The sequence below is a fragment of the Harmonia axyridis genome, chromosome 6 (assembly GCF_914767665.1).
Source record: "Harmonia axyridis chromosome 6, icHarAxyr1.1, whole genome shotgun sequence".
NCBI classification, from domain to species: Eukaryota; Metazoa; Arthropoda; class Insecta; order Coleoptera; family Coccinellidae; genus Harmonia; species Harmonia axyridis.
In genome coordinates this window covers 25622536-25636522 of record NC_059506.1, presented here as the reverse complement: position 1 = coordinate 25636522, position 13987 = coordinate 25622536, and the positions used below count along the sequence as shown (strand labels likewise).

General features: G+C 35.1%; 1 protein-coding gene across 10 annotated transcripts in view; it reads right to left on the bottom strand.

Moving 5' to 3' along the window:
* LOC123683430 (insulin receptor substrate 1) overlaps positions 1 to 13409 on the bottom strand; it is a 41044-nt gene extending 27635 nt beyond the window's left edge. For 4 of the 10 annotated variants that reach the window (XM_045622461.1, XM_045622464.1, XM_045622471.1 and 1 more), the window contains exon 1: positions 12666 to 13407. In XM_045622461.1, the coding sequence (XP_045478417.1) occupies positions 12666 to 13053 (388 nt within the window). In that variant the 5' untranslated portion in view covers positions 13054 to 13407. Of the gene's footprint in view, positions 1 to 12665 lie in introns of all 10 variants that reach the window. The other 6 variants (XM_045622465.1, XM_045622468.1, XM_045622467.1 and 3 more) reach the window with 3 other exon arrangements.
* Positions 13410 to 13987: the final 578 nt, after the last annotated feature.

Genomic DNA, 13987 nt, shown 5'->3' with positions numbered 1-13987 from the left:
CCAGCCCATAAAGCGCACCAAACAGTCAGTTTTTTCTGGATGTAACGGTGTTGCGACATACACTTGAGGATTAGCTTAAATCCAAATGCGGCAGTTTTGTTTGTTGACGTAGCCATTCAACCAGAAGTGCGCTTCATCGCTAAACAAAATAAAATGGACTTAGTGCGTGATACGTATTCCGCACAGAACCATTATTTTCGAATTAAAATTGCAAGCGTTGTTCGACGAGAGTCTATTCATGATGAACTGAAAAAAAAAACATTCAAGAATGTCGCGGAAAAAAAGTTTTCGAAGTGTTGAGTGACTATTTGATTTCTTCAATGTTTTTTTGTTTGTAAGCACGACATTATAATTGTATTTCGTAAAACTAAAATAAAAATTTCGGATTTAAGTAAAAATAATGTATCTTATATTTGTCCTCGTATTTGTCTAAAATTGTATATCTTAAAAATTTGAGCTCCTAGATAAAAACGAATACGTTATTTGAATTCAGGACATCAAAATGATATGGAATAAGCTCAAAAACCTCGACACCAAAACAGCTGTTCCCTAGTGTTATAAGCGCCGTTTTCAAGAAACGTAGAGACCATCATCAGGGTGACGGCCATAACGGAAATGGCATTGTTATTGTTTTGTCTTCGCCCACTGCGGCAATATTATTTCATTAATCATTATTTATTATTATCCTCGTGTCCCCAGCCAAGAAACTCGAGAACAGGGTCATGCATCACGGAAAATTGGCGACGCTTTCCACTGCTTCCTTTCGGGTTGACGGAAATTCGAACATAGAGAATTTGGGTGGTTTTCGTCGAGGAAATCGACGAAAGGCTTTTGGGAAATTCAAATTGTGATTTTTTTTGTCTGAAAATAAAGGACCCCGCACGTTTTATATGGGAAATGGCTTTCCGTGAATTTGGCTGAATTTTTGATATGTTGTAGTTTTTGATAAACTGATCAGAAGTGTCCATAGCCACAAAGCTCAAAAATGGACAGTTTTCGAGATATGGAGCTTTAAAAATGGATTTTTTGCAATTTTCGGGGTTTTTACTCATCAATCGGGGAGCTCTCATTTCTGGTTGGGATGGAATTTGGATGTTCGGCGACCAGAACCCGACTGAAAAATGATCTTCCTTGGTTATATTAGGCACCGCCATCGATAATTTTTTATACACTGCTCCACATTGGCTATGAAATGAGATACAAAATCCAAGTTCTTCCATACATCTTTTCATGCCACAAGATGACGCCAGAATAATTCACTTGACCGAGAAACGACATATTGTGAGATTTTTTTAAGAGAGATCACAATAACTGAATCCTCATATATCTGATGTCCAATAATATCAAATATGTTAGCTAAAATGTTCATAACCAGGCACCGCGAGCTGTAATGGGGGGAAATGGGAAAATCATAATAATATATCCTCAGGGATAACAATTGTGATCACTATTGATGTCATTTACATATGATATGTGATTTTTTTCTCACAAATCTCGATAATCTGACAATGGGGTGCCAAGACATTTTCCTCAGAATGTCTCGAAATTGATGATAGCATCTCCCAGACAAACGAATCCGTGAAAATGTCTGCAGTTTTGATACAATATAGTACTATCCGGGTAGAATATAGAAGTACAAGTGTTGGAAGCTAACTATGAATGGAACTTCCGAAATTAACCCACGAATTCTTGAAAATACAATTTTTTTATGAACTTTTTGAACTTCACACATACGAATGAATACTATCTAATAATATGATCGTTCGCAAAATGAATGAGTATATCAATCAAAAACAATATAATAATGAGAGTAACATTCATAATCTCTATTTCAAGAGAAAATTAGTCGAAAAGTAATATGATATTGCTTGAGAAATACAAGAAAACAACAACTCTGAGGAAAAACCAAGTTTTGAATCATTAAAATGGAAATTGTTGTTTTTTTTTTAATTAAAATTAATTAAAATGAAAATTATAATTGCTGTATTTGCAATTGTTATTTGGGGATTATTCCTATGTACCTATTAAAGCAGACGGAATCCGATCCAAAGAATGAACTGATTCTATTTCAAATGATGTTCTGCATCTAGTTGTAGATATGGTTTTGAGGAGTGTGCATTTTAATCAACTATTAGTCATTAACTTCTTTTTTTGGCTAATGCTGAAATGGCAGATGCTCTATGGGAATTTTTGTTATTTTGAACTTTTTTATGATCATTCCAATATATTTCGCAGATGTTGTTATTCATTTTGATATCGAATTTATCCCTAGAGGCATGTTTTTTTAATGAATTCTTCTTTCCTAATTTGGATGTATAATCAAAAACAGTCTGTCAGTTGTAACATTTGGATCTGACAATCTTTTATCCATGATTTTATTCATTTTTCACTAGCTATTTACTATCCCATAAAATGTTTCAAACCACATTGGGAAGTTTTGGAAAATTTTGGGGTAAATTTCACCCAACCAGTGAAATTCATAGTAAAGTTCATACTCTGTAGAAATGCCAAGATGCAAGAAAATACAACAAGAATTGAATTTATTTATTTAAGAATCTAGACACATCTACTTCATCCGAAATAGACGAATTTGAATGTTATTTTTGCCTTGAATTGGTGCGAATATAATATAATGATGACATACTCGAAAAAATTGTTCCAAATAAAGTGATAAATGAAGTTATGTTGAAAGTATCACGTTGAATTTGTGAGCGATTCAAGTTGGTGCCAAAACTATGATATAATTCTCAGACTATGACCACAGAGTATTATGTAACAGGCATTTTAGTTTTAGAGAGTAGTAATCAAATCTTATTTGCTCAATAAATATAACTTACGACTCAAATTTTCACAATTGGAACAAAAATCGAGTACTACAACACATAAAATGTATTCAAAGTTTTCTCTTCACAATTTGGTAGCTTTTTTGCAAATCTACAGGGTTTTAATTTGTCTGTAACAGAGCCCGCTGCTTTCTTCCAGAACTTTTTTTGTTGATTTTGTTGATAGTTTAGTTAAATGTGAAAAGAAACTTTGACCAGTACTACACTTTTTGGTTTATTGTTGTTTTGACGTATCTGTTATCAATTTCGAGAAAAAAAATTAAAACAATTTTCTAGTACTCCTCATTAAAATCCGAATTATTAATATAAAAATCCAGTAAGTAAGCTGTGATGAATGAATTAATTATAAGTTTTGGTACTTATTTACCCAATCTCAAAATCAATCAATAAAGATACGATAAAATCACAAAAAAGTAGGACTACAAGAAACACCCTGTATCTTGAAAACAAAGCATTTGCAAGCCCAATCTATCATTTTCCTTTTTACCCAGTAATTTTTTTATTTTTGAGGAAAACCTAATATTTCAATGACAACAGATCCCATTTAGTTGTGATTGTGCAAGTAACTAGGAAATAATTATTTATAATACAAGTGCAGAAGGCATTGATATTCTTCCACGAGTTCAAAATTCAAAAACGAGCCACGAAGTGGCGTGTTTTTGAATGAACGAGTAGTAGAATGAGCTTTCTGTACGAGTATTATACATTATTTTCTCTAACTCATGCATTTTTATTGAAATCAATGAAATATTTCCATAAATATCATTTAGTGATTTTTGCATTGAAAAATGTTGGTTGGCAGAACTGATTTCTTCGAGGCAAATTGATGAATTGACAGATAAAGCCGTGGCGGAAAGTTCGGAGTACCAACATATAATAATAAAATATAACCATGAAAACTGTGCGTTTCTGATATATTCTCGCACGATTTTGTTCTACAAGATGTGGAAGAATGCACGGAATAACCACAAAATCAGAGAAAAACAATTACAATCTTTAAACAAAATTTTAGGTCGACCGCGTCATCAGAATAATAAAAACTTCAAGCGTTCGATACCCGTGGGATATTAAAATTTTCAAAGAATGGGCACAAAATCAATTTCTAGGTAATCGTTCGAAATGATTGTGAAATCAAAATAAAGACAACGAGGTATCATGGGAAACGTTATCGCACTCTAAAGACCAACGTCATGTTTTTTATAGATCTGATATCCAGATCCATTACATAAATGTACAGGGCGAAGCTTAAAATAATTGTTGTAACATGTACCAATGAGGTAGATGGCTTTCAATTATTACATTTGACCAGTTTTCAACAGAACACGTGTTTTTATTGCCACTTTCACCTCAATAAAGTTTTATTCCGTTTGGATTTGCACAATGAAAACAACCTAAAAACAAAACGCGTCGGGTCATTCCTACCAACATATGAAATGCTAAAAATGACATCGATGCCTATATTAAAATAAATTGCGGCTTCCAAGAAAACGGAAAAATTCCTCTTGGTAACAAAATAACAAACGCGAAAATTGAAAAACAAATGAGTAACGGTATACGTTTGGAGGGTCCATGTTGATGTTTCATGGGAATTCACGAATCAAGTAAATAACGTCATCTACATAAAGGTTACTGTTATATTCCCACTAGGTTCACTTTTTATTTTTGGGTGATTAAGAAGTGTTGGTATACGTATCAGGTAATGTTGGTTGTATCACGCTCAAAGCACCTACCCGCTGAATCGATACGAATCTATATATGATATCTTTAATAAAAACTTCTATTTGCTGAAATCTACAAGATGACAATCTGTCTGAATTAAAATTAATTAAATCTCAAAATTGACATATCTAACAAAAACTATTTCAAAACAACTACGATCAAACATTTATAAATTAATTGATCTCAAAATTGACATATCTAACAAAAACTATTTGAAAACAACTATGATCAAACATTTTAAAATAAAAGAAATCTCAAAATTGACATATTTAACAAAAACTATTTGAAAACAACTATGATCAAACATTTTCCAACAGGTTGATTCTAGTATGAACATCAGGGTAATTACAGATTTAACAATTTATCATCGACTATTTCCCTAGTCTTCCCAACAATCGCAAAAACTCAATTTTGAATTACAAATGGTTTCTAGATGGAAAAACCGTATGACAGCACCTGTCAGCAGTTTTTTCGAGTCTACCCGCGGCCATAGAGTAATAAACATATATAGAGGGAGTATACGCAATTTTTACATGTCCCCAACATGGTTAGATTACGTTTGTCGGATTGTGATATATTTTCAAATCCACAATTTTACTATATCGTTATGAATTTATATTATATTGAATGAAATATAATTTTTCCAGTGATTCCCGATTAAATATGCTAATTTGAATATTTGGAATCCGATATTTTTCCTGATTTTCGAATTTATAATAAGCAGAATATTTATTATTTTCTGTATCTACCTGCTGAAATCCAAGGTTTGGCAACTTTTGCTCTCCTAGTGTCATCGGTTGTTTCACGTCGTTAGGCGCGCTTGAAGTTTGTTTTCTGAATTTCTGATATATTTAGGTATTTATTTCAATAAAATTGAGTTAATATGAAACGTTGATTCACCATGGGACATAAGAAGTGTGTTCTTTGTGGAGAAACTCGCAAATTGAGTGAACTATCGTATCACTGATATGTTTTCATTTCCGCGCGCTTCATGTCAAATTTGATAGTCCATGTTGGGGACAAAATCTGCTTACTGAAAATGACATATGCTCCCTCTATCTATGTTTATTACTAGACCAAACGGTAAAAAACAATTAAGTAATGCAAGAATTAATCGAAACTCCAACAATAATGAAGACAAAACCTCAAAGCGACAAGAAGTAGGGTTATATCATTTAGACATAGAATAGAATGCCATACTGAGTATGTCGATGGTTTACACTTGAAAGCGACTTCATTCGCTCTAATCTTTTCAAAATCCCTCTAACATAATATTCTCTAATACCATTAATGCTTATATTCTTCGATAAATCGATTTACTATGATATAGCCTAATAAGCTCAATCCCAACCAATTCACCATTGGACCATAGATAAACCATAGAAGAAATTCGAATATAGATTCCTTGATCAACGATCAGTCTTACGACCTTAAGAAATCCCATCGTAAAGGTTAGTTTTTATTTATATGACGTAACACTAGCCAACCTCCGCAAAGGAATCTATCAATGGGCCTGTTCAAACTAATGTCACGTTGGAGAATAGATAGTTCTGACGCCATTTCAAGAGTGTGTGCACTTAATAGAACCCGTAACGCGCTACATAGTTGCATCCAATGACGAACAATATCTATTGTTTGTCGCTGGTTGCAGCCCATTGATGACAAAATTACTAACGCTTGTCGTATCATCACACATTGTCATGTTTGTGTATAGTCACGGTTTCGATTATCATTTTGTCAATATATCGCAGGATAAATACCAGGAATGCATTTAGAAATCGATTCTCTTTATCTGGTATACGATAAACATGTTTTTATCCCGGGCTGGATTCGGGATGATCGATCAATGTACACAGAAACGCATGTGATAAGATTTTTTCTATGGGAAAAGTTCTATGTTAGCTCATTTCTGTGGTACTGCGCTAGGCCTGCGCGGACTTGAGAATTCTACGTTTGCGCATGACCAAAGCGCACAGAATATTCGAAAGAGCTTAAATTCTCACAAAACCACTCACGACCCATATGCAATATAAAGGGTATTCCAATCACGCGGTTTCATTTCGATATTAACCAAATGGCCGCCACTGCTACGGTTTCAGCACCAAATCCACTTAAAGAAATTTTCCATGTTCAATTCTCACATTTTCGGCTGTATAACCTCAATAACTTTACGAATTCCATCTTGAATCGAATGTGCAGCATTCACTAACTTGTCCCTAAAGCTCAAATTTTTCCTCTAGTTGTCGGCCGAAGAGGTGCTTCACGAACATCCAAAATGCTTCAGTTTTGCGAACTGTTACTGCAAAATTTTGACTATTTTATATTGAATTTTAACAATTTCAAGGCTTTATTGAAACGTGTATCGTTCCATTTTTAATAATGACAGTTTTTACTTGTCAAATGTCAAAATATGACAGCTTCGAAAGTGACAGTTGGCCAGATAGCGGGGTATTCAAAATGAAACATCTTTAAAATGGAAAATCCTTTAGATTTCCGAAGTTTCACGTTGGTGGAAACTCAGTGTACCTCTATATGTGGAACAACTGATTTGGGGATGGGATCATCTATGATCCAAACACGATATCCATACTAAATTTCATTAAAAGTAGATGACGGTATTAAAAATTAAAAAAAAGTTGAAATGATTCTTAAAAATGACAATTTAAACATTGAGATTAATAAGATTTTCCATGAATTAAAAATACGAAATTCAGCAGTCAGCCATGTTGTCAGAAACACCAATCAGAGCGAATGACGTAACTTTTAAATAAAAGCTATTGACATACGCAAAATGATATTTTATTCTAATCTCTATAATATAATCCTACCTCTTGTCCAGTTGAAGTTTTGTTGTTATTAGGTATTGTTGACGTTTCAAATGATTTTTGCATTAGTTGATTGCTGTTCACCGTTTGATTGAGTGCAGATAGTAAGGTCATTGACAAAATAAGGTTCATTTTGAGAAATAGAAGTATTCCTTCCTACTTTCTAGCCTATTTTGGAAGTTGAGGCTGTTTTTAACAAGTATTTGTGGTCAGTCTAACAGATAGACTCAAAAACAGTTCTTCGAGACGGCCAAAAATGTATTTTACAAGAAGAAATTATCAATTAGAACATGAAACAAAACTGTTTCTTACTAAAAAAACGATCAATCATTCTATGATTTCATTTTCTGTACGACCATAAAACATTTCTTACACACAGAGATACAAATCTATGAATCTGATAATTAAAGAATCATCAATCATAGAATCCGTTCATCGTAGTACAGAGACGCAAATGGCCATCGAAAATTGGACGTTGGACCATCTGGAACGCGAACGTTCGATTAGATTACCCCTACACGAAATGTTTTCCAGCAGCGTGTACCACGTGGGCGTTCGCATTTCGCTCGAAATGCGATGTATCCCTAAAATGAGTTCGGGAAAATCTGCGCCAAACGAACGCATCGATCCGTTTCTGACGTCACACCCAAACACCCACTCTCGGCTCGTGGCGTTGAATTTCACCGCATGCGATGCAACAGTCGTAATAGAAAAAAAAACGCCGCAAATTCTTAGTTTTATTCCTTTTCGTATCTCACGAAATATCCGAATAAAATTCTGTGGGACGTTTCCATTTTGTTCATAGACGTCCAAACCCATAGAGTAATGAACATAAGTTGATAGGTCGTAAGACTAATCGTTGATCAAGGAATCTGTAATCGAATTGCATCTATGGTTTATCTATGGCCCAATGGTCAAGTTGGGATCATAGAGTAATGACCATAGATAGAGGGAGTATACGCAATTTTTACATGTCCCCAACATATTTAGATTACGTTGTCGGATTGTGATGTATTTTCAAATCTACGATTTTGCGATATCGTTAAGAATGTATATTATATTGAATGAAATATATTTATTTGAGTGATTCCTGATTAAATATGCTAATTTGAATATTTGGAATCCGATATTTTTCCTTATTGTCGAATTTATAATATGCAGAATATTCATTATTTTCTGTATCTACCAGCTGAAATCCAAGGTTTGACAACTTTTGCTCTCTTAGTGTCATCGGTTGTTTCACGTCGTTTGGCGCGCTTGAAGTTTGTTTACTGAATTTCTGATATATTTAGGTATTTATTTCAATATATTGCGAGTTGATATAAAACTTGTTTGTTTTCATTACCGCGCTCTTCATTCCAAATTTGATAGTTCATGTTGGGGACAAAATTTGTTTACTGAAAATGACATATGCTCCCTCTATCTATGTTTATTACTCCGAGTCCGAACCGAACACGGAACTTTTTATGAGTCACCGAAAAAAATCATAATATGTTCCGACAGCTGTTTTCTATGCTTGCTACTTCTTCATACAATCTGATGTTTTTAACACCTGTTCAGAGTTCGAGCTAATGAAAAAATGGACAGGTGCAAGTTGAGACGGCCTGCTAAGGGTATCAGACAATGCTTCTTCTGTGAGGTAAAACGTGGAACCCGCTTAGCATTGGGAACTTGAACATCGTCTCGTGTTTTCGAAAAGTCGCCATTCTAAATCATCAAAAACAAACCGTGCCGAAAATAAAAGAGATAAATAACGTAAAGACATCTAACCTCAAAGGAATATCTCGATAATTTATTCAGAGCGAAATTATATTGGGATAACTGGCGCAAACAACATCCAAGCGTCCTGTTTTGTCCAATGCATTTACCACTAAACAACGAGAAGATGCAGAGGAAGTGATTCATCTCGAATTAATGCGATAAACACACAAACATTCTACATTTCAAAACAATAACTATGTCGCCGTCCAAATATATACGGCATCTTCGTATAATGTTACACAAGGATGCGTCCATGATTCAGTTTCGATCTGTTTCTATGGTAATCGAGAAAGGGAACGTAACCTTTTCATTTAATTCTATGGATAATTTTCTATGTGTCATAATTTTCTATGACCCACCCTTATTTTTTCAGTGTCGATTTTGTATATCACAAAGTAAATAAACATTCATTATCCGAATATTCCGTTCGTGTTAATCCCACATAAATTGCTAATATTTGGACCCCAATAAGGAAAATTACACAGAAATAAATAACGATTATGTCACGCTAAATATCACATGGCGGCCTATCTTGCGTAGGTCATGTGCTTAAACGCAAATAGAGGCAACAACAACCATGTTCTACTGCAAACTATCAAACTTACTCATTCATGTGATTATGATTCATTAATATAAAAATACCTATCTAATAAACATGTGAGTTATCGATTACTTCAATCGGGGTACTTGATCAATTGTATAATTTATTTCGTTTCCTTTGGAAGTGTGAGCGGTCACATGAATTGATTTGGCTTTTATGGTTTCTCCGTCTAGAAATTTACATATTACTCTGTTCCACAGAAATAAAACAGATTGCTACTTTGACAGTTTTGTTTTTCTATGACTCAACATCCTGCAAGAAAAAATCCGTGGATTTAATTTATTTTTAAATATTACGTGTTGAAAAATCACTTATGGAACTGTTCGATTTCTCCGATATAAGTTGGATCCATATGACACGTATATAAAGCAAATCCGCAGGTTTCAAAAGTAGTTCAACAATATAAAATATTCACTTTCGTTAAAGTTATTCGGCAATCAGAACATGACGGAATTCTTGAACGAATCGACAACGTGGCGAAGACCTTGTTTACAAGTTGTTTACGTCTTGTGAGTACGTAATGTTAGTTTCTTGGTACCCATTCAATAGTTTCCACAGAAAGAATTATCCGAATTCCGTTGGGTAATTTATGTCTTCCGATGAAAATAACGGAAAAGTAGTCGAAATGGATAAAAATAGACGAAGAACCTATTCGTATCACTTCGAAGAAATACCTACCATAACTTTCGATGAATGTGTACTTTGACCCTGAATACGAAACTGATTACAATCGGAAAGTTCTTTCGGGAGTTCATCCTCACACTAACGATTATGTATTTCAAAAAACGATAACTAAATCCCTAAAGTAGACTTTAATATGTATTTCAGTTTACGAAGATTCTATAATATGAAAGTTCTATGAATCAGAATTATAATGTTCATGCATTTATCTATGATCCATTTTACAATGGGCTCAAACGTCAATCAATTCGTGAAAACATAGAGAACAATGGGCAATTCCATTTTTCTATAATCGCGAAATATGACACCGTCATTAAAACGATACGTCAGTTGAGAATTATTATTGGTTATAAAAACAATGGTCTTGAAAGTTCATTTCACGTGGAGAGATAGCAGCTTTTATACTTTTAACATAAAACTTCTTATCGCTTAATTAAGTTCAATTAAAACCGACGTAATCTGTGGAGGCATGAAAACGCATTTTCGTTGAATTTTGACGTTAAGAGGTCACTTGTGTGCAAACCGTCTAGCTGCCGTCTGGGATCCTGTTGCCTTTCGATGTAAGACGGCTAATTTTAGAACATGGCCCCCGTTTTCGTTTGTACGGCGTGGACAGACAAATACTCAGACTGTGAAACTTGTCCCAACTATTAGCACCTAGCAAAAATAGATACCGTATGTCTGACACGTATTCAGGCGACAGACACAGGAGAACTCTTCGAAATATAGATTACACTCATTAGAAAATCAGTCTGGCCAAGAAGACAAATATATCTCAACTTCGTCATTTACGTTTTACGACAAAACAAAACGATAAATAGCTCGCGTCATAGAATCGATCCAGATCCATTACTTAGAAACAAATTCATAGAATTATCACCAATCAGTCTATGATCGAAAAATGAATAAATAACTGAGGCCGTCCGAAATAAACGACGCCCCTAAAACAACCTCTCAACCATGGTATTATTATAGACCTATTTTAGAAAGGTCAACCTTGCGCAAAAACAACCAACTTTCATTCCACTCTGAAAGAGATTGTGCTGAAACCTCTACGTCTCAACAAAACGTTGGTAGACTTGATTCATTTCTATGGTATTCGCGGAATGTTCGTCGACCGAAATTGTCTTTCACAACAGGAAACCATCGATAAACAAAGACGCTCGATGGTCGACCAACCATTGAGCAGCACAAGAATCCACACCATTACTATCTATTCGATCCTGTGACGCTATTGGAAATTCCGCGAAAGAACTGGAAGAAATAGCGAAACGAAGATTGCCAATATCGTTGAGCAGCGAAGGCCGACGAAAACTGCGTTTAAATACCAAGAATTTTCGATGATCATCAAGATTTACCGAAACAAACGAACGTTAACGGTATGAAATTGTTGGAATTCCGCGGATAATACGATCTGTAGATATCGACTGCGTTTCAAGAGGAGGGGGGATTTAAAAACGATTTGAAAGAAGAAGTGCCTGTAATTTGTCTAATTCGTCGACTGTTACGTTGTTCTAAAATTATAACTATTGTTATTTTGTTTTGACAAACATGATTGCGCCATGGCTCGAAATCTGTTTTTCTCGCCAATAGTGTTATTGGACTCGGGTCTGTCGTGATCGAGCTCGACCACGTTGCCAAGCTTGACCCAAATCTATCAAAACAACATAGAACATAGAGACGGATTCACCAAAACAAACAAGCTCTAGCCTATTTTCCTACGGATACTTCATGCAAGGATTTCATAATCATTCAAAACAATTTATGAATAATTACCACAATATTATTTCAATTTCCACAACTGAAGAGTAGGTTATGAAATAAGCAATAAAATTACTGCGGAGTTTGGCTGTACAAAAGATTGTGAGAAAAATACAGGATAACTAAAATTGAGAGTCGAAAATTGGATACACCTGAATCCATATGGCGAAATGTCAATAGATGTTGGTAAAAATATTGCAATAAAAACATTTATTTTCGTTGAGATATTGAATGAAATAAAATTCATAACATAATAATTTTTTGATTTAACCGAATATCGAATTTAATACATAATATGAGGCCAAAACATTTGGGGGTTCAATGAATTTTAGAGGACGTTGTCCACGAGGAGAAAGGAATTCCCAAAGAGCAGGACTATCCGCGAATGTCGACAACACCGTAGCAGACTCCAGAGTATTTACAGCCACAATGACCTTGTGGCGTTATGTTTTCAAGTTGTTTGTGTCTACTTACCAAAAGTAGGCCTGGGTACTTGCCCCTCGGGAAGATCTTCTCCTTGCTGCATCAAAAGCAAATCTTTGAACCATTCATCAGCCTCTTGCTTGTCATCGATAGCCAATTTCAAACATTCATCTTTGGTGTATAGAGCAATGACGTGTTTATGTTTTGGATCACTGAGCTGGTTGATATTGAAACATGTTTTCATGATTATAGATTTGCGGGGCGCTATCCCGCTCTGGTATTTTTTTTCTGAATCATAATATTCAAGCCGCGCCTGAGCTTCTTGGGTTTCTTTTCGAAGTACGAACCATTTACGACGCCCTGTTTTTATTTTCTTCATATATCCCGTACGGAGGATATTGAAACCCTCTTCGGGTTGAGCACTTCCACTAGAGGACATTTCACATTCACTTGTCCTTCACAATAAAAAGAACCCAATGTAAAACCCGAATCATGGACATAAACAGTTCGTAGAAAAGTGCCACCACGCCAAATAATGTATAAACAGACCACAACAAACGCGAATGAGGCTACAGAAGTCGATTTAATGTTTACATTGCCTTGTAGCCGCCTTATTATTGTTTTGCTACCTCGTCTACCGTCAGTTTTCACGTGTTCATCTACACTGATGTATTCAAATTGAGAACTAACGTTCACTCAAACAATGCAGCACTGACTGCGCACATTTAACTTTACTATATTAGTCGCACTATCCTTTTGGTTGGTGTTGATCACAACTTTGTACTCGCACTGGGGAAACCACGCAACGTTGCCGCCAATCTTTCCCACTTTTCCGAAACCATGACAAGGCGTGACGTTACTTCGGATCAGTGGCGTAGCGGCCAATCACATGCGAACGTCCTTGCTACACCTGACGATGTTTACGGAAGATGTGGCACTCATTGCGTCTTATTTCTTCGTAATAGAGTGCTAATAATCTCCTTCCTTCGTAAACACATTGAGTTATCGCCGTAATTTCGAGGTATAATTGAATATTATCGAAGTCTACCGGTGCGGAAGAGAAATTAGATTCATAGAAAAATATATATTATTGCAGGTTCCATTGAATAATAATAATCTGTTATCTTATCACAGAATTTGAAGTCAACATAGTAGTGTGTCATATTATAATCATGCTCAATGAGAGCACAGAAAATGCGTAGTTGGTGTTTGTAAACAATCACGGAGGGATGGAAAATCGATATACCCAATTGGACGTGTTTTCCATCGAACCGGCAACGTCGAATCTCTGATAGCGCCAATATTCGCTTCGTCGCAATGGAAGCATCTTGTCGAGGTCGATTTCATGTCGTAGCCGTCTGAGATCGTACTAT